The sequence below is a fragment of the Rhynchophorus ferrugineus genome, unplaced genomic scaffold (assembly GCF_030347505.1).
Source record: "Rhynchophorus ferrugineus isolate W39M unplaced genomic scaffold, kcgeb_rfMv2 rfM2, whole genome shotgun sequence".
Classification (NCBI taxonomy): domain Eukaryota; kingdom Metazoa; phylum Arthropoda; class Insecta; order Coleoptera; family Curculionidae; genus Rhynchophorus; species Rhynchophorus ferrugineus.
Window position 1 is genome coordinate 23,683,219 of NW_027472581.1, and position 25,589 is coordinate 23,708,807.

A 25,589-nucleotide genomic window follows, 5' to 3' on the forward strand; every position below is an offset into this window, starting at 1 on the left:
ATGAATTTTAAATCCGGAAAAAGGTCAGATAACATCTTCTACCAATTCATAAAGTTCCTATTCATATAGTAAATATGTAAATAAAATTTTTTGATCAACGAAATGTTGAAATACTCAATAAGAACATGGGAGAAAATATAATCTTGTAATTTCAATGGACATATTAAGTTCACTAACAAGAAAATAAGAGAAGTTTTGTAAATATATGAAGAGATATACACAAAATACAAAATTAAATAATTATAGAACTGTATTATCATGTATATCCTTATTATGTTATATCCTTTTTGAGTACAGTTTCTGCAACATTAAATGTATATTAAAATAAAAACGAATAAAAGCTTGTGACTGAAAATAACTAAAAAATAATCATAAGCAATAAATAATAGATAAGTGCAATTATCAGTCGACAGAAACAGGCTAAAAGCAATTGTTAGTTAACTAACTCAACATTTTATGACTTCATAATTCATAGGATTAACAATATTAGTTTATATAACAGTTTGGCTTTGACATACAACAAAATTCTAATTTAAATAAAGGTTTTGAACAAAAATGTTATCAAATAAAATTTATTTTAACATTATAGTACATCTAAAAACCATAATAGTTTATAGGTTAGAGTTATAACCTCATATCACTATAGCTTTCAAGAATTTTGCATACATCTGACAATCGGATGACTTTGACAGGTTAATTCGGTTACGTGTTAGAACTAATCAGACAGCATTGTGTCCCTTTTTAACTAGAATAAAATGAGAAAATATTGTCTGATTCTAAAACGAATTTATAAATTGTGTCAGGCAATGCATTAAACATCTTGTAGGCGTATGAAAAAAAACTTTGAATAGACTATATGTGCGTATTCAATTTTGTAAATTCGATTCAATTCAATACCAAATTTATTATATTTTAGGCATAGTTGACCATACTAAAATAAAAGTAAAGATACATATGACTCAATGTCCTTTATGTGAGTATATCTTATCAAAATTACAGCTGGATGATGATATAGTCATTCTAGACTGTTAAAATTGAGCCAGAAACATTGCAGTTCGGTTCGCTTGAAATTTTTGAAGGTTGTATGTTCCTATTTGCGTAAAAATATTACCACTTGATAGATGCTAAAATTCCAATGGATCTCGAGCTAATATAAGCAGTAATAAATTGAAAAGACGTATTAATTAAGTATGGATAAATGAAGTAAAATACACACAATGTGTGCTGTTAATAAGCTACAATATTATTTTGCGAAGGCTTATTATTCAGAAATAACTCTTGTCAAACTTACTAGACTAAACTTCAACCATAGATATTTTAGGTTGCGGCTGAGAGATTCTTTTTTCGGATATAATATAGTTCATAGAATTTCACATGCACACATTTCTTTTCTGGACATATAATCACGCCTGTATACGTTGCTTCCTTAATATGTGAATTTAATGGTCATTTGATTACCATTATTATGAGTCATTAAAATGGTCTTAAAAACTATACGTTTCAAAAATAATTTCATTACTTCAAAAATTATTCAACCCTATTGATTTAAAATACACATTAATAGTTATATGTACATTCATTAGTACAGTTCATTGATTCCCATGTTACATTTAAAATTTATCTATGCTATGGTTATTATGGTTAAAAGAATGCCGACAAAAGAATTATGGTTGGTTGTTTTACTATATTTTTGCTACTAGAATTACGATTAGTGTGAAAAATACTTATGTAATAATATAGAAAATGAGTAATACAATTTCAATAAAATTATGCTTTGATATAATTAAAATACTCATTCTACATCCGAGCGATTCCAAGATCTGATTTAACCACAGAGTTGTTGGTTTTCCTCCAGATTCAAAATAATTATTCATATAAGTTCCTCTATGTTGTAATTAAAGGTAATACACTGATGCGCAAAAATATCGTCTATTTTAAATCATTTTAAAAGGATTTCTCTTTTTCTATAAATAATAAATGATTATTATTAAAAGTTCCTTGAAAAATACCATGATTTTTACATAATATGGTTCTAGAAGATAAATAATATGTTAAACCATTCATACAGAGTCAAAGTGTTAATCATAAATATAAATGGTAAACATTTGTTAATCACATCTAAATCTATTGGTGTAAAGGCAAGGTAACAATATAAATAAATGTTGAACAAAATAACCTAACTATTAGATTTGATGGGTTTGGCATTTCTATATATAAAATAACATTTTCCATTTAGTGTCATTAAATTATTCAGTGCATAGATAAATGCTTTCAGCAACTCTTGGTAATAGTCAGCACTTCATCATAATAGTGATTTTGATGACAATGATAAACAACGGCTTTTAGAATCAAATGAGCTCAAAGTCAATGAATTGTAAGACTTAATGGACATAAACCTAGCTCAAATTATCAAAAAACTTTCAGATAAGTTATCAGTTGATTATTCAGCTAGTTGCAGGCGTGTTTACATGAGAAATATACGATGAGAGAGCGATTGCCATTTTCCCATGAACGTTGAAAATACATTTGTTTTCCAGGTAAAAAAGAAGAGTTTTCTATGTCACATTGTGATTAGTAATAAAAAATGCAAATTGCAGGCTTAGTTGGCGCAGTGGTAAAGGCGATAGGATGGTCCTATCTAACCTACTGTTGCAATAGTCGCGGGTTTGAATCCTGCTGGGGCATGGTCGTGAAGTTATGTTTGTGATTGTCCTAGGCAAGAGTGCAAAATCCTAAAAGGAAAATGATCCCAGTTACGCCGATAACCAGGCTGGGTAAGACCGGATGTCCTCTGGGATGATTTCGAAGTTGGTCACTTACCAGTGCTTAATGCCGAGGACCGTGGTTCCGGGTCAACGTTAAACTGTAGGTCCAGTCCAGATAATCTCCTAGTTAGTAAAAGGTGACTCTAAAATATATTTAAAAAAATTGCAAAATGTTATGGATTAGTCCCATCGATTTAGACACCGAAGCAAGATCTAATAGATTACGAACTGCTAAAATCGAATAAAAAGCCCTGTCGTACCCAGCGCACTTACCAGACTTAGTGTCCCCTGGTTTGTCTACACGGTTTCCAAATGCTGTAGGCCAAAATCTCCATGATTACGGAAAGATGAGGAAAAAATAATGGGAATATTTTGATTAATAAATATTATACCTTTTTTTTCTCCATGAATGCCGTTTTTAAAAAAAAGGTTTTAATAAAATTATCAGAATACATACAAGCACCTAACGTTTGTTTTTCATCATATTCTAGATTCATCATTTTTTATAATGGACCTTATAACAGAGAAGGATCCAATTCTTATTTTCCATGAACTCAAAAATCTACTTCAAGGGCCTCATTCAACATCAATATATATAGAAAAACCCAGATTGAGCTATGTGTTAAGGGACAGATCTTACTTAAATTCTATTGCATTTTATGGCTAATTACTTATATTTTCATTTGCCATTCTGTATGAAAATATATGCCAGGTCAACAAAAGATTCCTTTATCGTTAATCGGCTTTATATCCTACTAACAGGTGGGGCAAAATTCACGCTACAATTTTGATTGCTTGCCATCTTGGCTATGTGACGTTTAGCTCAGTTTTGGCTTTCACCATTGTGTTGTGTAGACGTCCAAATTTTATTATGGATAAATATGTCCAAATTTTATTATGGATAAATATACGCCACAAGAACGAGCAGAAATAGTAACAGTATTTATTGAAAATAATCGTTCCATTATTGCCACTCAGCGGAAATTGCGTCAAAAATATCCCAATCGTCCAGTGCCTCACAAAATGTCTCGTAATGCTGAAATGTGGCTCTGGTGCGCGATAGTATTGCAAACTCTCCGGAAACATGCATTAATTCGGAAACGTGGTTCCCAGTTACACATTTCTGCATGTAGTTTAAGGCGAATTTCCAAAAACTGATTTGAAAATCTTCCCGTACTAAATTCAGTTAGTCCAAAAATTATCGAGAGATCCTGATCAACGAGTTGAGTACAGTAATGCAATCCTAAGGCTGTCTGGTAAAATTGAAAATTTTTTGTCTAAATTGATAATGAGCGTTGAAGCCCATTTTCTTCTCAGTGACCACGCCAATAAACAGAACAGTCGGTTTTGGGGAACACAGAATCCCCCACAAATTCATGAAACATCATTGCATCCACTAAAAACAACTGCATGGTATAGTATTCATACTGGAAACATCATTGGTCCTATTTTTTTTGAAAATGACCAAGGTATTGCTGTTACTGTTATTGCTGAACGGTACCAAGAAATGATTGAAAATTTTGTTGTGCTGAAATGGAAGAGCAAGGAGTAGATAACATGTGGTTTCGGCAAGACGAGGCCACAGAACACATGGCTCGTTCAACAATTCAATTATTGAATGACGTTTTTCCACGAAGACTAATTTCGCGAAGTAGCTATTTAGAATGGCAAGCCAGATCTCCGGATTTATAAAGACAATATTCGTCACGAAATTGAAGAAATTATTTAGCTGATATAAATAAACTTTTTATGAAATCCAAACTTACTTATCTTTTCTTTGAGAAAAGATATAGACAATCAAAATGGTAGCGGGACTTTTGCCCCACGTTGTATATCTTATATACATAAGCTGCTTTTCTTGATTACCGTTATTTTCCAACTTTAGGTGAGATGATCAGTTATTATGGCTTGTTTTTGTTTATTTTAATATTCTATTCTTTAAAAACAAGTAATAAAACTGATTTGTTTTTATTACCTTTATTTCACAACTTTAGATGAGATTATCATCGTTTCTGTTTATTTTAATATCATATGATTCTAAAACCATGTAATAAAACTGATTTGTTTTGATTACCATTATTTCCCGACTTTAGGGGAGATGATTGAAATGTTTATAAAATAAATAACTCTGGTTACCAAATAGTTTAGTATTAATTATTGAAACATCGGAAATTTACGTTTCTTATAAATTTAGTCGAAGAAAGGTGATTTCATGGGAATGTATGAACGTGTCGAATTAAATTATTTTTCCAAGTTCTTAACACGTTTTATTTGTATAAAAAGAATGACTAATAATTTCAGATTTCAGATAAAGTTCAAAACATTAAGAAATGACTGATTCGTGTTTCACTAAAAGAAATATAAATGAGTCGATAAAAACAGGCAGATTAAAAATAGTAATATTATATTTAAATGTTCTGCACCACGAAGTACACTATTAAGTGTTCGAAATGTTAGCGTTTCGCATCTAATACTTTCCTCCATAAACTGCCGGAGAGTGAATATCTACTCTAACTGAAATTTGGTCGAAATCCTCAGCTTATTTCTTCAGAAGCTCTTTGTTGTCTCATTTGTATGGTTTTCATGAATACTTCTATAAGAGTTGGGAGGATACTTATTTTTAAAAAAAATTTATGATCTTAATTATCTCTTTATTTATAATCGAATTACAGTTGGGATGCTATATATGAAATAAGGCCTTCCCATCGACTTTCAACTATAGTAAATGGTCAATAAGGGGTTACGACCTTTGAAGAACGACTAAAAAATTATTCCAGCACGGAATTCGCCTATTCTTCAACATATGGGACAAAAATGTAATTAGAAAATATTTTTCGAAATATATATTTTTCAATAATTCAAATAAAAACTATTTTAAGAAAAAACGTTGAGAATTAATTCATATATCAGATCATCACGATGAAAAAAAACATGTATTGTTGTAAATAACGTTAGTAATCCTGATAAATAAAACAAATAACTTTATTAGAAAACCTTTATTACATCAAAATGAAATACAACGGATATAAAACACAAATATTACAGTTCTAATCATCTTCATCGCTATCAATGATTTTTCCTTTCTTGGCTTTCGGTTTCTCAGGATCAGATCCTGATCCTGAATCCGAAGCAGATCTGATTCTTTTTATGGTTCTTCGATTTTCTCCATTCTCTTCATCGCTGTCGCTATCTAAAGCATGACGGAAACTTGTTGAATGATTAGGATCATGATTTCCATCATCTCCCTCGTGTAAGTTGTTTTGTTCTTCTGGATTTATGGCATTTTCTTCATCATCTTCGCTGTCGCCAATACTGGCCTGAATTCTGGATTTCCTTTTTACTTCTGGTTGTTGGATTACAGCATTATTTCCGTTATCATCTTCGCGTAAGTCGTTTTGTCCTGAATTTGTTGCAATTTCTTCATCATCCTCGCTATCGCTGATACTGGACTGAATTCTGGATTTCTTTCTTACTTCTGGTTTCTGGGTTTCAGGTAAGAACTTCTCAGAATCGTTTTCTTTTTCATCATCTGCTTGAGTAGTTATTTCATCTGGTTGAGGGCTTTTCGGTTTCGCAAGTTTGCGCAACTTACTGAAAACATCTTCATCATCTGATGAATCCTTGTCCTCAATATTATGTTGTTCTTCAACCTCTTGAGTTTGATCCTCAATTTGTAGAGTTTTATCAATTGCCTGTTGAATTAATTCACAGTAGCTCCTCAGTTCATCAGGTTTAATTTGACTTGAGATTCTCCAGTACATTTCCTGAAAATGGTATAAATTATGAAAGAAAGGTATGCAATTATTTTTTATAACAAAATAATGTTGCGCCATCTCTGTAGCGCATGTAAAACGTAGAGTTTTTGCACGGAAAAACATGAAAACAGATTTCCCAGTATAATATTAATATTTTTTCACGAGATGGCGCCACAATAACTAAATAAGGGTACTTTTTCTAAGTATTATAAAGTTATTTACTAAATAGTACACAGCATAAAATAGTGAAAATAGTATTTCTTTTTTAACGGATGTCCAAAAATATACTTCAAATAATATGGAAATTGAAACATTTTTTTATTTTATAAACGTCTTAAAAGCCAATATATTATATAAATTAATCTAGAAACATATATTTTGGTATAAAAAAATTAATTTTATATCATGTTGAAACAGTAAAAATTATAACAATATCATGTGATTAGGAAAAAGATTTTGGAAAATAGAAGATAGTCGTATAAAAAACCTAATAAAATTTTATGCTGTTAAATTTCGGGGAGATATTTAACGTGAATTGTAATAAAATAACTGCACATTTTTTGATCTGCATATATGGTGAATGTGCTTGGTGTAAGAATATAAGATTAAAAATAATTAATCATGTGTACTTATCAATAAATAAATGAATATTTATCTGGCTGCTTATATCTCATGCATAAAGGCCCATAAAAGTGTATATGAATTACTATAGAAAATCTCAGATAGTAACTTCAAATATTAATTATCAAATTGATTATAACTATAAAAAATTGGCGAAGGTGAGTGTCAAGGTTTTAAGAAAACAAAAACATGAAGAACATTATAAATAAATAAATATAATAACCATAATAACTTTAAAAATAAAATTAATTCAATCTAACGCATACCTGTTCATCAAACGGCGGACTAATCCCGATTCCCTTAAGCATTTGTTGGAAGTCCGCATTTTCCATTGCAGTTTCGGCGTAATCCATTACAGGAACTAATGGAATACCTTCGTTATTCTCGACCTCGTAATCTTCAATGGCATCGGATAAACTCTCCTTTAACCACTCGAGAGCTTCCTGCATTTCTATATGGAATAATAATTAATATGAAAATAGTGCAGCGGTTGGGTTATTATTATAATAATGTGATAATGAAATTTTAGCATGTAATAGATAAAATTTTAATCGACAATTATGATGTAATAAGCAAGAAATTCAAATAATAGAGTGTCTTCTATATTTGTCATAAAACGTGTGATAATTTATTGGAATAAAATTAGAAAAGTATTTCGCCTAGATGAAAGGAAAATGTTTTTATTAAATGTAACCTCTCATAATAAAATTCGATATCTATAAATAAGTATTTAGTTTGTAAATGTCAACAAATAAAATATAACAAATATTTATATAATATAGTAGAAAAGAATATCGACTTTTTTTCAAAAAAAGAAGATATCTTGCCACATACCAAAGTCCAGTGAAGTTTATGAAACTTATATTTAAAAACTCTTTAGAAATTATTAAAAACTTTCTTAATAGCATGGTAAAGGATCCATGAAACATGAATGAATACATGAATACATGAAACTACTGGGCCTATGTGCATCTTAATTGAATGGTTGTAGATTATTTTATTATACTTGCAGATATTTTAATCAGTGAAAATGTGAAGTATCAATGTAAACAGCTGTTAAACAAGCTAACCTAACTGCTAAATTTGGTATTCAATAATACCTCGTGACGTGCTCTCGTGAATTGTTGAGTATATTTAGTACTTAAAACGATACTTTCAACATACATACTTATTATTATTTGGTTTGAAAATATTTGCTATCAAAAGCCCAATTAACATAATTTATGGTTTTGCTGCTTCAGTATATTCCAACTGAGGGTTTTGGTTTGAAAGTGGCGATTTTGATACAAATGGCGAAGAGCTGCCTGAAGTTTAAAAACCATTAATTGAAAGACTTATTGGACGAAAATCAGATACAGAAGATATTACTAGAATCAACTGTTCTGAAAGGAGTGAAAATGGCTTGTTGATAAATTGGCAGAAAGTCTTTGATTTGATGAACTTGACGAACTGTTTATGTATTAAGCATATCTATTGTAAGATATAATTAATAAAAAAAACCTAATATCCTATTTATCCTCCTGTTGACCAAATGTAGTATTTAACATCGAAAAAAAATAAGCTTCAAACCAATCAGTATTTTCTGTTCCCACACAGGTTTCTTCCATAAAATAGAAGTGAGTGTTTGAAGAATCAAAGTGAATATACATGCAACAAACGAATATTCCTATAGCCTAAACATCAGTTACGCCATCTATCGATCACAATCATTACAGATCTTATTATTCTACATTCACTTTTCATTAATATCCATTAAAAGTTTAAAATTCAAATTATTTAAGGGAGCCGCCGGTGTCCCATTGAAGCCGCATTAAAAAAATGGAAAAGATGTGCATTCTGTGTCTAAAAGTGATTTCAAAATAAGCTTATTATCATTTAATTGCACCATTAGGCCCCCTAAAAGAAAAAGGCCCTTTGTAATAGCACCGTAACAGGGAAGTTTCCCTAGAACATTAAGCCACGAAGGGGGCCAACCAATTTGGTTTGACGCCAGGAAATTGTAAGAGGATTTCGGTATGTCATTGTAAGCTTTTTCCGACGACACATAGCCAGAAATGACCTTTACTTGTCTTATCCTTTTAAAAACAATCTCTTTGTCTCGCCCACGACAAAAAGAGATTCGGTGTAAGATATTTTTGACGAAATAAAAGACAAAGGAAGGCCTGACTGATAAAGGAAATTATTCAGCGTGACGTTATAGAGAGAAGAACCCTTAAAAAGCGACGTTCTATGAGGTAAACAATTATACTTTTTACAATAGGTGAATAGACTCGACGAGAGACAAAGTAGAACTATAGTGCTGTTGATGACACAAATGTATTAAAGGGTATAAGAGGTCGACATAAATAAGTAAAGAGTATATACGTAATTACAAGGACGGTAAGTTATATATGGCGGATCTTTTTTCTAGATTAAAAACTGTATTGTATGTTAGAACGCATGTATATAAGGTCTACCCAAAGTTGCTGTGAACATACGTCATCAATATGATTAATGTATTGCCTGTCGCTATTTGTAAATTTGTTTTAGAATCAGATAATATGTTCCTTCTCATATTAGCTTAGTTAAAAAGAGATACAATATATGATACATTCGAAGACGTAAACGAACCAACCTGTCAAACCTCCGGTTGTCAAACGTATGAAAAATTCAAAAATTCAAAAATAATAATGATAACGCTTTGCATGTTTCGATAAATTTCAAATGGCTGCTTATTATTACTCTGATTAAGAATGTCGATGCCACGTAGAACATGTTGCCTTCTTAATCAGTTACTTCGATCAGGGACTAGATAATGGAGGCCCCCCTCTGGCCATAAAATTCGTTAGAGAGATAAGTTTGACATTTTTACTATTAAATAGTAATTTGTTGCGGTTTTTATTGAAAATATTTTTAGCCTGTTGCAGCTGAAATAAATATTATTACGGAGAAGGTCACTGAAATATATCAAAAAAATTAAAAACATAATCTTGGATTCACCAAAAAGAAACCTTCTTCATACAAAGCGAGTTACAAATCAAGATCAACTTGATGTTCGCACTATTAGAGATCAAATATATGAATTGTATAAAAACACTGAGTAGTTTTTTCAATATAAACATAATTTAATACAATTATTTCAGAACAAACGGTTAGTCTGTAAAGTATTGAAGAGGTCTAATGGAACTTCCAGACATTGCTTTTAAAATAATACAACTTTTGAAAGCATATAATAAAATCAAAAAACGTATTATTTCAATTTGTGTATTTAGATGAGACATGGATATTACAGAATGGGACCAATACACTCAACGGTCACCCATGACAACATGATAATTAATATAGTGTTAAAACAACTAAAATGGATGGAAAAAGGTAAACTTTGGAATAACAATTGATTAGGTTTTATTAGTGATAACTTTTATTAATAATTTATTGGAGATATATTGTGCTTCATGCTGGAAACAGGAAAGGTTAATAGCACCTTTGGTTTGAATGACCTCGATCAAACAGATTGAAGAAGAACTTGAGAAATGATGGAATCGTGAACAAACGTTCGATAGATTAGGAATGAACGGCCTAGTTATTCACTTCAGTGAAACTTTCTGAATAAGGGATTATGACTGGATGATGATTAAGTCCGAGACATGGCGATGAGAGTGGAAACAACTAAAGGTGTGTATGTAATTACAATAATTGAAGAGTTGTGTAATTGTTCAGGATAAACATGAGTATTTGATTAAAATGTGCGAGGAGAGAAAAAATACCAACTGTTTTGCAGATATGGCAAATACAGTAGCGATAATTTTTTCAAGAATGGTGTAGGTAGTAGCAGAATAAATAAAAAATACAGTGATATCAAAATGACTTGACAAGGAAACACATCATCGAAGCAAACAAGAACTAAACGTAAAAAGGTAAATATATACTTGTATATACAATTGTTAACTAGGTAGATTAGGCCTCCAGAAGGATACCACTACATAAAATAACGTGCCTAGAAATCTACCTCATGGGTGGCGTGGAAAAGAGTTTATAATAAAACAACTCTAACCTATAAATTATTGTGGCTGTATAATTAACTGTAGTTTGAATTATTCGATAATATATGCATCAGATGTACTATAATGTTAAAATAAACTATATATATTTGATAAGATTTTCGTTAATTTTGTTATATGTCAAAGCCAAACTGAACTAAAACTCATAGTTGATACGGCAAAATTGCGACGTTTTGACGTATGTTCACACTAACTTTGGATAGATTACATGTCATATTAGGTGGCTGTATGTATTCTGATAAATTTTTGTCTTTATTTTTCTTCTTGATTTGCATTTACTGTATCAATGGCAGTACATAGTATTAAAAATATATGAATCAATAATTTATCATTTTCTACAAGTATTCCCACCTTTTTGGAAACAATGGTTAAAGCGACACTGAGGTAAACGTCACCTAAACAAGATGGAGCGCAATCAAAATGGTAGTGGAACTTTTGCCCCACCCGTTACATTCGAATGGCTTGAAATTGGACATGTTTAATAGTATAATAGTTATTTTCACTTTGAAGAAATGTCGAAGTCATTTTAATTTATTTGAAACCATCGAAATCTTAATTCTAGTACTTATTTATATTACAATTATTTTTCATCCATTCAATTAAGTACTTTAACCTTTAATATATTTTTATAGAATGTATTTAATATATTTTATTGGACTCTTTTTGGAAAATATTCTTACCTAGATCCGATACTTTAATCATCATTTCTATAATACGTTTCTTTGATGCGGTTGTTACAATTCGCTTTTTATTGGACTTCTTCTTATTGGACGAAGCCTTCTTCTTTTGGCGTTTCTGGGATGGAGCTGCACTGCCTGATGAGGGGCCATGCGATCGATGTTGGCCATCTGAATCGCTTTCATCGCTGCGTACCGGTTCATGATCACTGTCTTCCGATTCAGCTGAAACAAAATACAATACTGATGTCAGTATTTTTAACTAAATCAGAAATAGAATAATAAATCATTAATAATTGTAAAAAATATTTATTTTCATTGGGGTTTTATATATTTTTTTTATAAAATATTCCCACAATGTTTTCCATCTTGGGATGTAGAAAGAATATTGATATTTTTTCAAAAATGTAACATAAATAATCAAAATTTACAATGCAACGTTGTCGCACCAAATTTAAGCTTTTGTTTATTATTACTCCGACTACCAAATATTAATGTAAGTAAAATAATGAAACAAAAAGATCGTTATAAAATGTAATTTATATTAACATTTTATTACATTTAGTGTATATTTTTGAAAGAAAACTATAGTTAATTAAACAGCCACAATCATTTGTAGATTAGAGTTATTTTATTAGAGATTAGAGATTGACATATGGTGTTGACCAGTACCAACACAAATCGGTTTTTATAGACCTATTTGGTTATATATTAGGACGGCTCTGACTTTATTCTGTCTCTTTTTAACTAGTATGCTATTGTATGTTTATTGTTTTGTTTGTTAATATGTTTTGCGAGTATTGCTAATTAGTTAAAAGTAAAAGCAAAATTGACCCGGTTTAAAAGGGATTTTACGTTTTTATAAACTGAATTTGGTATTACGTTCGACGGTGTTGATCATGTGCATTGGCTGTTTTATTGGAATGGCTATATACATAAAAATATATTATGTATAATAGAGCATTAAAATTAAATTTTAGCCCTTAATTTTACGGGTTCGGGGTGGTTTTGGTACATAATTTTAAATTATTGATTTTTTATAATGATTTCTGGTACTTAGTATTAAAGGTTTATATATTGTTTTTTGAACCGATATATCAATTTTTTTGTTTTTCGATTTGTTTTAAATATCAATATATTTCCTGGTTATTGCGAAAAAAATATCGATATTTGTTACTTTCCGATATATCGAGATTTTCTATCAATATATAGGGTATGATATTTTTTTAAATACCCATCTATCGATGATCGTTAATTTTCTCTACGACCAACATTCTTATTTCCATCTACAATCTTCTGGTTTAATTTAAATATTGCTCTACTTGAATTTCGTACGGTCAGTCCGTACGAAAGTACTACAGTTCAGTACTTTGAACCAATTTAAACTTTTTTTAAAAATTAAAAAAAACACTGTAAGGGCATTAGCGATATCGGCTGCTGAGAAAAATATCAATGTTGCGATAGATCGATATTTAAAAAAAAACATTGATATTGCGACATATCGATATTTTAAAAAATATCGATATATTGGCGAACAAAAAACTTCGGTACTTACTTTTATTAATATCGATATTTCTTTATTCCAATACTACTTTTCCACGCAAAATTCACTTGTAATCGGAGGGGGAGAAATCTCAAAATTCGATACTGTACATTGAAAACCCTAGGTTTTTAATATCGATATATTAATTAGTTCGATACTCTCATTTACAACTATCGACATATCGACCAAAAAAATATTGACAAAAAATATAGATTAGTTTTCGCCATCCCCAACGGACATTATCTTAATAGTATTAATGATGCACTCCGTAACGAGCCTTTAGAATACCTTAATAGCACAAATCATTCAGCTAATTTAAATATCCCTCAGGGATTGAACATTTTCTTGAATAGTTCTATAAATAATTATGCCCGAAAAAAAATTCCTCCTTAATGAAAAGCCTGAACTTAGGATAAATTTAAATAAAAAAGTGCTCGAATATTCTTTGCCATTCTTTTTAATGGGTTTAGAAATGTAAAATATTTCGAATGTTAATATTTCCCTTTGGATTTTTGAATTCAACGCTAAGACGACTATAATGACAAAAACCTACTTCTAAACGATTCCACCGGGCCGGATCGTGAATATTTATTTCCACTTGTTTTCTTAATTTCAGTCTATTTAAATATAGCATGTTATTTTTTGTAATTCTAACTTTTTTCTCTCTCTAAGAATCACAAAATAAGTTCTATTATCAAAATGTTAAATAATATTTGTAAATCATAGGTATCTTTAATTTATATATGGTGTGCATTAATATTGAAGGACTTTCAATAGAAAATACTCACAAGAAAATGAAATCGGAAAATAGAGCTTAGAGATATGCAGCTCTTTGAGGGATTTAGAGCTTCCTTTCATAGACTGTTAGGTAATATAGGATTAAATGTTGTAAAGACAACCCACGGAAAGGTTAAATGGAACTTCCAGAGATTGCTTTTAAAAGAATACAGTTTTTAAAAGCATATAATAAAATCAAGGGAGGCTTATTATATATGTGTGTATTTAGATTAGACATGAATATTTCAGAATGGGACCAATACACCCAATGGTCACTCATGGCAAGATGATAATAAAAATAGTGTTAAGACAACAAGAGTTGATGGAAAAATTAATTAAGTTTTATTAGTCATTTTCAACATTTTCTCAAACTTTTTTAAAAGTTCATTGCAGATATATTGTTCTTAATGCTGGAAAAAGGAAAGAAATTGAGAAATGATGGAATTGTGAACAAATGTTAAATAGATTGATGATTAACAGCTTAGCTATTTACTTGAATGAATCTTTCTGAATATGGGATTACCATTCAATGCTGAATATTTTCAAAACTGTGTGACGAGAGCGGAAACAACTAAAGGTGAGATATAATTAAGATCCGATAACTGTAGGAAATCTTATAGTAGATTGTGAAAGTTTTATGTGCACAGATACTTGAGAATTTGGTTAAAATGTGTGAGGAGAGAAAGAATACTAACTGTTTTGAAGATATGGCAAATGCATTATTGAGAATGCAGTGATTAAATCTGTTTTTATCAAGAAATATGTATACAGGTAGTATCAGAACAAACTATGGATAAAAAGAGTGATATCAAATTGACTTTACAAGGAAACATTCTACCGAAAGAAATAAGAACTAAGCGTAAAAGGTAAATATGCTCTTTAATGAAAGTAAGGTATATTACTAGAATGCATAAATGTTAATTAGGTGAATTAGACCTGCAGTGGATACCACTACATAAAAAACGCGCTTGGAAGTCATAGGTGGTATGGAATGGAAAAAACAATTAATGTAAATATCTTACAACACAATCCCAATCTACTATTACTATTGTAATTATATAATTAATTGTGGTTTTAAGTTCTTTGATCATATATATATATATATATATATATATATATATATATATATATATATATATATATATATATGCATTAGATGTACTGTAATGTTAAAATAAATAATATTTTACAATATTTTTTAATGTATTATAATTTTACATTTTTTTATTGTACCAACAGTTTAATTTTTTTTATATTAGAATTTTTTTGTATGTCAAAGTCAAAATGAACTAAAACTCAGAGTTCATACGACAACATTGCGACGTTTTCAAGTTTATTTTCAGGCAATTTGATGATAATGGGAAAATTAATAGCAGGGTTTTGAATTATTGCTTTCTACAATTTTTCTTCTAGTTAATATTAGCTAATTAGTATTATTATTTTGCAAACATGCTAAAATGTTTATATTTGAAAGGCGAGAACAAATATATTTTTTATAACATCTTTATTATTAATTTATTACTACTTTTCCTATGTACTTGGATTAATTAACAAGCAAGACGAGTGCGAGAAAATACATCAGTATGTATTCCTCAATTATAAAATTATAATTATTTATTAATTATTAACTTATAGCTATAGTTTACACTAATAGTACACACTAAATGTTCACACAAGTTCGTATGGTTTTGTTCGTTTCAATCTCCTGACATCCTGCGCGCTGTCCAGCAGTTGTATTGCTTCCACGTTAGTATGATTTAGTAATCTTCTTTCGTGTTTCAAGGCGAAATCCTGGACAACTTCGCAAATCCATTTGATTTCCAGGTCATCGTGCAGTTCTTCATTGGTTACATAGCGATAGGCATTGGTAATCAATCGAAGAACCTTGTTTTGACAGCGCTGTATGACTAACTGATTTGAATTTTTAGTGCAACCTCATATTTGCACCCCATTTGTCCAAATTGGCTTTATTATTGTATTATAGATTAACCTCTTTGATTTTAGATCAAGTTGAGAGTATCTTCCGACTAACCAGTATAGTTGTTTTATTTTGGTTCTAATGTGTTTTGCTTTCTGTCTAACGTGATACTTAAAATTTAATCTACCGTCAAGATGGATTCCAAAGTATTTTGCTGATTCTGCTTGAGGAATCGGGCATCCATTGAGTGATGTAATCAAGTTTTTATTATTTCGCTTAATGCAAAATTAACGTGGACAGATTTGGAGCTATTAAGTTGAATTTTACAATCTTTCGTCCATGACGACAAATATTGGGAGCCCAGAAAATAAAAATGCAGGACTACTATTGAAACCATGAGCTTAATCAATTGAGATGACGCCTAATCTTGAGAAACCATTCTATTTTTAATGTTAAGATCACATGACGTCAGTATACACTTGGTAAACAATGAGGTTGGATGGCAAAGCTTAAAAAATTCTTTATTTTGCGTATTAACGATGAATTATAATATGTATAAGTGAATTAAAAATATTAAAAATCTTAGAAATTGAAACACCCGCAAAGAACAAAATCACATTACAATACACCAAGTGTGACACGTGAAGCTAAATGATGGAGAGAACAATGTTAAAATTTAGTGATATAAGAAAAAAGCTTTTCTCAAGTCAAAATTTGGAAAAACAATAATTTTCTGAAAGAACATAAAATAATCATAGCTATAACAAATTTTTTTTAAATCGAGACTAGACACTTAACAAACCACCCTCGTATAGTCATAGATAAACATTGTTTTCCTTAATACATAATGTTATGAGATATCTCAAAAGGTTTTCGCTCGAAATTAAGACGATAAAGCTTGATTGTTGCGTGTTAAATAGCAATAATTCAGAAACCTTAGCAAGTTAAGATAATCTTAAACGGAAATCCCTCACATAAGTGAAACTTTTAGGTCACTGTTCTTTTCGTACACTCTCCCCCAAAAAGAAACATTAATATAAACCATAAAAGTAGCTTTTAATACAAAATATTTCCTGGTTTGCCGAAAAGTATATTTAAAGGGAAATAAGTATTTGAGGTTAGGTATGGTTTTGCGTTATAAATGAAGCAATTAATTTTATTTGTATGTTCCAAATGAAGTTGTTTATCCAAACAATTGGAATTGTTTTGGTTTTCGGCTCGTTTTACGGGGAGGAAGAAAAGTTTGGTGGGTTCATTAGGACGGTTTATTCAACGTATTCGGTGTATTTGGCTTTGCAACATTCTTACCAATTTCGCCGGTTCGAAACAATTCCGTTTGCTTATTTAACGATTTCATTTGATTTATATTTGAACACGTGTTTTTATACGATATTTTATTTTTGTTCTAATTTAACTAAATAATAATAAAGAAAACAAGCACTAGTGAGGAAATGACAGGTTAAAGTAGTGTTGGGCATAATTGATATATTTTCTATGATATATAGTTCGATTATTTAGGTGTACGCAACCCGCATACATTAGATATGGGCTGATAAGTCCCGGGTGTAACAAAGAAAATGCGTTGTTTTTTGTTCAAAATTGGCTTTAATCATCAACGTAATTCATCAACATAATCATTTCAGCGCTGCTCTAATATTTCAATACCACATTTGTAGAACGACTTGTCTTTTCTCTCAAAATAAGCCTGTCACCAGTTGCTGTCATTGGAAGCATCACGTTAGACAAAAAGTAAAACACATTAGAACCAAAATAAAGCAATTATACTGGTTAGTATTTTGTTGTTATTAGGTTGATTTAAAATCAAAGAGGTTGATCTATAATACAATTATAAAGCCAATTTGGACCTATGGGGTGCAAATATGGGGTTGCACTAAAAATTCAAATCAACTAGTCATACAACGCTGTCAAAACAAGGTTCTTCGATTGATTACCAATGCCTATCTCTATGTAACTAATGAAGAATTGCACGATGACCTGGAAATCAAATGGATTTGCGAAGTTATCCAAGATTTCGCCTTGAAACACGAAAGAAGATTACTAAATCATACTAACGTGGAAGCAAATACAACTGCTGCACAGCGCGCTGATGATGTTTACTGATGTAATAAATTCGTAGTGTTCGAGCTAGGAAGTTATACAACAGAAGAGACCAAATAACTTTTGGCCTTAAATCACATTCTTCTTCTGTGTTAAAGATGGAATAATCTCATTCGATGCATTGGGATAACTACATTTGATCTATTTATAGATCAGAGTTTTAGCGATTACAAGAACTTCAAAGTATCTTGATGATTATCGAAAGATGCAGTTTAAAAATTTTAGTAACCATTTTAGTCAATTAAATATAGATATAGGTTTAGGATATATTGCACTGAACATTTCTCTCTTATGAGTGGAATCATTTGTATGACCTGTTGCAACATAATCTTCTCGTTGAGCAATTTTAAAGTCGTTAAAGTTTCTTAATGTAAATGTTGAAAAAGAGAACTCAGTTTTATTATATATATATATATATATATATATATATATATATATATATATATATATATATATATATATATATATACAGGGAGCATAATATATAAGATTCAGTTTAGATGAGGGAGTTTTATTTAACATAATAGTTGTAAACAAGGATTGTATAAATAATTTATTTTTATTATGAATCCTTCAGTAAATATTAATAATTCTGAACTCATGCAAGCAGATAATGTTAAATATCAGGGAGATCGACACTTAAGTTGGAAGAGACATATACTAATAAAGCGTAATCAACTTGTGCGTAAACTGAGCCAGGTGTAGTGGCTTATAGGGCAGAAATCTAAATTATCATTAGATAATAATGCACTGCTGGCGTCTGTTAGTAAAGTCAAACCTTAGGCCTATTTGGTCAAGGAGACAAGAAGATTTGGAAAGCAAATGCAACATAGATAAAGTGAGAGTTTATAGTATTCTAAAAGAATTTCACTGAGCCTGATAAACAATTAAATGTGCGAGATATTAGTAAAAGTTCGTATAACGTTAACTAAAATCCGACCTGATTAATAGACACATAACATAGAGTCAAAATAACATGTTCAAAATAACATAGAGTCATTACGTTAAGTATTAGTTTATAAATTTGTACAAACACTGTTCGCGCATTAGGCCGATTGTGGAATGCTATGAGAATAATAATAAAAAAAATATGATGACATTAAGACAATATAAACGAAATATCATAAGTTCCTTAAAATGATCATCTTAACCTGGCTGATGCTTTTATATCGTCGCGATGTCTAATAGTTTCATCCCGACAAAGGAAATAAAACGAACCACTCTGGTTTAAAAGAGGTTTCCGAGTCGAAATCGATGATTTTGCATATGGAGTCACTGAATCGTGCACATTTCGTTCGCTGAATATCCGCAATCAGTCTAGCGTGCAGTTTCGCAATGCGCTTTTTCAGCAAACACCTCCTTTTTGTCAGCCCGCTCGAACACAACAGGTCAGAAATTCAACTGAAAATGTAATAGGCGATATTTTCCCTTTTTTCCGCCATTGTTCGAGGCAGCGCATTGTTTCATAACGCAAATGGTGTTGAAATTGAAAAAGGCAATTTGAACTGAAATATGAACTAATATAATTTGACTTAAATACATTGCTAACTACTTGAATGTATTTTGATTAGCGATCTAACGGTTACACTCGTTGATTTTGATGTGATTCTATGTAAAATAACATTTTATTATACTTTTTTTACATACCTTACATTAGATATGCTTAGTACAATTTTAATTTACAAATTAATTTATTACTACTGTTTTGTACTTGCATTAATACACAAGCAAGGCGATATATTACAGGATTAATATATCAGTATGTATTTCGCAAATTAAAATAAAACTAAACTAAGTAAGCTAAAGTTAAGAATACATTTATGCACTATATAAGTTCGTGTGGTTTGCTTCGCTTCAATCTTCTGATTTCCTGCGTGTTGTCCAGCAGCTGTGGTATTGCTTCCACGTTGCTGTGATTTAAAAACCTTATTTCAAGTTTTGAGGAGAAATCTAGGATCACTCCGAGTATCCATTTGATTTCGAGGGCATCTTGCAGCACTTCGTTGGTCCCGTAGCAATAAGCATTGGTAATTAATCGTAGAACTTTGTTTTGAGTGCTTAGGATGACTAGTTGGTTCAATGTTTTAGTACAACCATATATTTGCACCAATAGCTCTAAATTGGCTTTAAGATTGAGTGATAATCCAATCTCTTTCCGTTAAATGATATAATTAGGTTTTTGTTATTTCGCCGTAATGCAAAATCAACATGACCAGATTTAGAGCTACTAAGCTGCATTTTCCAGTCTCTTGTCCATTGGTAGATCTTGTTGACCGCCACTTATACTCTTTCGACAGCGTTAGACAGAGATACATATTTTGCCACGATAATTGAGTCGTCGGCAAATATTCGAAGTACTGTTTCTTTTGTTGTTGGGGTATTAGCAGTATAGAGCAGATACAGAAGTGGCCCCAAGACACTACCCTGTGAAACTCCAGCCGAAAAAGGATTGAGTTTTAAGAATAAACCTTCATATGACACTGTAAGCTTTATTTCGAAAATATATGATTCCATCAGTCGACAGTAATTCCGCGGTAGCAATTTGCTCATTTTGTAAATTAATCCCAAATCTCATACCCGATTAAAAGCCTGTGAGACGTCGAGGATATTAATGGATAGTATTTCTTTTCATCGAATGTTTTTTCCATAACCGCGTTTCTCTGTGCACTTGAATAATTTGAACATTATTATTTTATACTATACGTTTTACTTTAACTATAATAACTAAATATACATTTATATATAAATATAACTAAATTTATTTAAGTAATGTTTCTATACTGACTGCCTATTACCACATAGTGAATATTTTGGTAATATGGTGAATTAGTTTCATCAGAACTAAGAAGTCTCACCATCTTCAACTGTAAGAAATTAGGCACTTAAAATTATCTCTTAAAATTAACTAATATTCATAGTGATCTTAAATTGCACCATATTCATCTGAATCCATACCAAAAGACTAAATATTATTCATTATAACCATAGTTAATTCGTTGAAGAAGCGTTTCAATAAAATTTATCGGGTATAACTCTATAGAAAAAAATAATAAGAGACCATAAGAAATGTGTGGAATCAAGTGTATCGTTAAAACCTTTCCGTTTTTACTTACGAAAAAAAACCGTTATTTAAAACGGATAGTTAAAATATATTTATTCAAAATATTGGTCTATAAATTTTGTCCATCACTCAAGCAACAGCGCCTATGGGTTCGCCAGACGATAACTATGATACTTTTCGCTTGTAATTTCCGAAATTATTCCAGATTTCAACACCCGCTGCCATTCGATGCAGAAGTGACTTCCGATCATACCTTTGAAACATTATCTTACCGACGATTTTTCGATTTTCTAATTACCTCTTATCAAATTACACTAATCCCTACAATTCCGTATCTATCAACGTTATCGGTTTAGCAGGACGTTGAAATCACAACATTTGAATTATCGACGTTTCACATGTTCTTATGATTGGAGTGTACTCACCGCAAATGCACATTTTCAGACACAAAATTCTATAACGCTGTTAGTTTGGCGAAACGTAGTTTCTAAACCTTAGTTTAGGAATGTAATTTTGAGGTTATTATCGGTAGAATAAATTCACATAAAATCATAACATTTCATACGTATAGTCTATTCAAAACAGTAGTAACACATGTGATCAATTTGTATCTGTCGGAAGTTGTAAATTCGTTTTACAGTCAGATAATATTACCTCTCTCATTTTAATCTATTTAAAAACAGATAGGAAAAGGTAAACGTTGGAATAACTATAGATTAGGTTTTGATAGTCATAACATTTATTAATAATTCATTGCAGACATATAGTTCTTCATGCTAGAAATAATTTTATTCCTGGTGCAGAATTAGTGTTTTCCTCTAGTCCAAGGGTGACTACCATAGAAAACGGAACCATAACTTTTTTGCAGTAGTTTGAAAATCAGCTTTTAAAGAACTTGAAGGAACCATCAGTTTTTGTCATGTACCATGCACCATATCATAGTACACTGGCGGAGAAAATGGAGAACAAAGGCTGCAATTAACAAATGGATTAAAGTACATAAAATAAGTTTCGGGGAAACTATGTTAAAGAATGAACTATTTCAAATTGTTACTGGGTAAATATATATGTAATATTTAATTGCATTTTATGTAAATAACTTTTTTAGAATTAAGCCTGAGAAAAGATACATGGTAGATCAGATTACTGAACGTTATGGCCACAGAGTATTACGTCTTTCTCAATATCACTACATATTTAATCCAATTGAGTCGATATGGGGCATTGCAAAGAATTATTGCAATAGACATTCAGGTCAAGATGGATATTCAAACCAGAACTGTCTGGATTTATGGAAAGAGGCATTGTAGAAAATAACACCTTCCGTTTGAGTGAGCTCAATCAGACACATTGAAGAAGAAATTGACAAATGGTAGAATCTTGAGCAAGTTTTTGATAGATTGGAAATAAGCAGCTTAGTTATTAACTTGATTAGTGTTTCTGAAAGTGACTGTGATTGAATAAAACTTAATGAGTGTTGGTTTATGATTCAATGCCGACAGTTACAACTAAAGGAAGGTATTGTAGGAAATTGTATTATAGACTGTGAAAGCTTTATGAGCATGTGTGTTATTGTTCAGAATATATATGAACGTTTGATTAAAATTTATGAGGAAAGAAATAATACTAACTGTTTTGCAGATATGGCAAATGCATTAAGGAGAATGCTGTGACTAAATGTAGTTTTAGGAAGAAAGATGTATATAGGCAGTAACAGGACAGTATATAGACATTACTAAAGAGAGATATAGTAATATCTTAATGACTTTACAAGGATACATTGCATCGAGAGAAACAAGAACTAAGCGTAAAACATAAATATGCTCTCTAATGAAAGTAAAATACATTACTCAGATATAGAATTGTTATTTAGGTGGATTAGGCTTTCAGGTGACCACTACATAAAAAAACGCGCCTAGAACTCTACCTATGTAGTGTGGAAAAAAGGTCAATGTATATATAATAAGTCAACTCTAACTTATAAATTATTGTGGCTGTATAATTAATTGTACTTTTAAGTTTTTCGATAATATATGCATTAGATGTACTATAATGTTAAAATAAATTATAATGCATAACTTTTTGTTTCATTATTTTATTTAGATTAGAATTTTGTTATAGTTGCTGCGGTAACATTGCGACGTTTTGACAGGTCACTTGTGTCACTACTGTTTTGAATAGACTATATACTGACATACGTGATTTATGTTCAAACTGATTTGATGACACGTTCAATTTGTTTAAATTTTTTATATTAACACTCGGCTACAATTAAGCAAACATTTACATAATATTGAAGGAAAATAAACGAAAACAGACTAATATAATATTTACTGTATTCTACGAAAAAAAAAGGAGAATTGTTGGAGTCATCGACATGTAATCGAGGGTAATGGATGAAACGTCGAAAACAATTATCGTACCCTAATTCATCGCGCTAGTTTTATTACCCCAATTCCGATAATATTCGAGGCGAATAAAATAAATGCCATGCGGACTTAATAAATATTCGCATTAGAGGTCTACGCCGGTAAACGGAAATCAATTTCACGGAGGGGCGTCGCCTTTCTCTCCAGGACTAGGCAACCCTTTCCTATGGCACCGCGCTCGTTATTTACATCGGCTCGTTGTTTACAGAACATGTATCAAATATATTCGGGCAAAAAGTTTCGCCTTAATGCAGTATAGATAGACTTTGATTTACGAGCTTAATATCTGCCGATTTCCGCTTTTATGTTTTCGGTTAAGGAAGATATATGGGCGCGCGTAGGGCCATATCGGAGCGCACAGATGTCGTCTCACGATATCAGAAAATTTTTTCTCGGCGATGCTCCGTGATCGTGACCACATAATTGAGTGGCTGTATCGAAAATGTCAATTTAACATGCCGGTGACGTAGATGACGTTTTCCAGTCGACGACTGCTATCAGTTCCCGTGACGTAGCGTGTCGAAGACATTTGGCAATTTGTTCGACGAGAAAATAAGCTTTATGATATCCAGAGGGTCTATTGAATCATCAATGATATCAATAATATAATATAATAATATATATATAATATATATTATTATATATCAATAATATATATATATATATATATATATATATATATATATATATATATATATATATATATATATATATATATATATATATATTTTCATTGTTTTTTAACGTACTCGCCACGATGATCGATACACTTTTGCATACGCTTCAATAGCTTCTTCGGGCGATCAGGTCTCTACAGGCACTGTTGCAATATGATGAGTTTTCCCGAAGAAGCAAACCACCATTGTCTTTGAAGGGCTTCGTGCGCGAACAACTTTTGTTGGATTTGGTTCATCTTGGAACACCCATACAGTCGACTGCTGCTGACTTTCGGGCTCATACGTCTTTCGAAGTACCGCGATCGAATTTCTTAAGTATTTCCTTGCATCAATCGACAAGAGCCTTTTTTTTGAGCGATCGTCAAATTGTGTGGGATCCAACGCGAAGATAACTTTCGCATAGATAAGTGTTCATGTAAAATCGCATATATGTTAGTGGAACTAATGCTTAAGAATGCCTCAATCTGACAATAGGTGACATGACGATCTTGCTTAATCATTTCGCACACAGCATCGACATTTTCTGACACAACAGCCGATTCTGAACGGCTTTAACGAAACTCGTCGGACAGCGAACTATGACCACGATTAAATTCACTAAACCAGCGATACACGGTGGCTATTGATGGGGCTTCATCGTCAAAGTCAAAGTCAAAGTTAAGTTGAATGATGCACTCTTGTTGTGATAATCCACATCGAAAATCGTAAAAAATAATAGAACGAAAATGTTCACGATTCAATATTGTAATTACGGGTTATAAACCAGTTGTTGAAATGTGTTAAAACAGTTGTTTTAACGCTTTGTGTTAATAAATTTCAAATAGACGCGGTTTTTATTGAAAATATTATTTAGCATGTTGCAGCTGTACTGAATATTAATACGGACCCGGTCACCAAAATATCTCAAAAATTAAAAAACAATATAACCTTAAACTCACCATAAAGAAACCGTATTTATGCGAAACGGATAACGAATCAAGATCAGTTTGATGTTAGCTGTATTAAATTATGTTTCTACTGAAAAAACTACTTACTATCTTTATACATTTCGCATATCTTGAATCAAAAATACGAAATGTATAAAGATAGTAAGTAGTTTTTTCAGTAGAAACATAATTTAACACAATTATTACAGAAAAAATTGTTAGTCTGGAAAGTATCCATAAAAAGCTGAAGGATATGCAGCTATGTGAAGGATGTAGAACATC

At 31.0% G+C, this 25,589-nt stretch overlaps 1 protein-coding gene across 1 annotated transcript in view; it reads right to left on the reverse strand.

Annotated features, from left to right (window-relative positions):
• Positions 1–5,746: 5,746 nt before the first annotated feature.
• Positions 5,747–25,589, reverse strand: part of timeout (circadian regulator timeout) — a 621,776-nt gene continuing 601,933 nt past the window's right edge. Inside the window, exons 18-20 of the mRNA XM_076394399.1 lie at positions 11,862–12,083; positions 7,408–7,592; positions 5,747–6,529 (exon numbers count right to left, since the gene is read on the reverse strand). Coding sequence (XP_076250514.1) covers positions 5,813–6,529; positions 7,408–7,592; positions 11,862–12,083 — 1,124 coding nt within the window. The 3' untranslated portion in view covers positions 5,747–5,812. The remainder of the gene's footprint in view (positions 6,530–7,407; positions 7,593–11,861; positions 12,084–25,589) is intronic.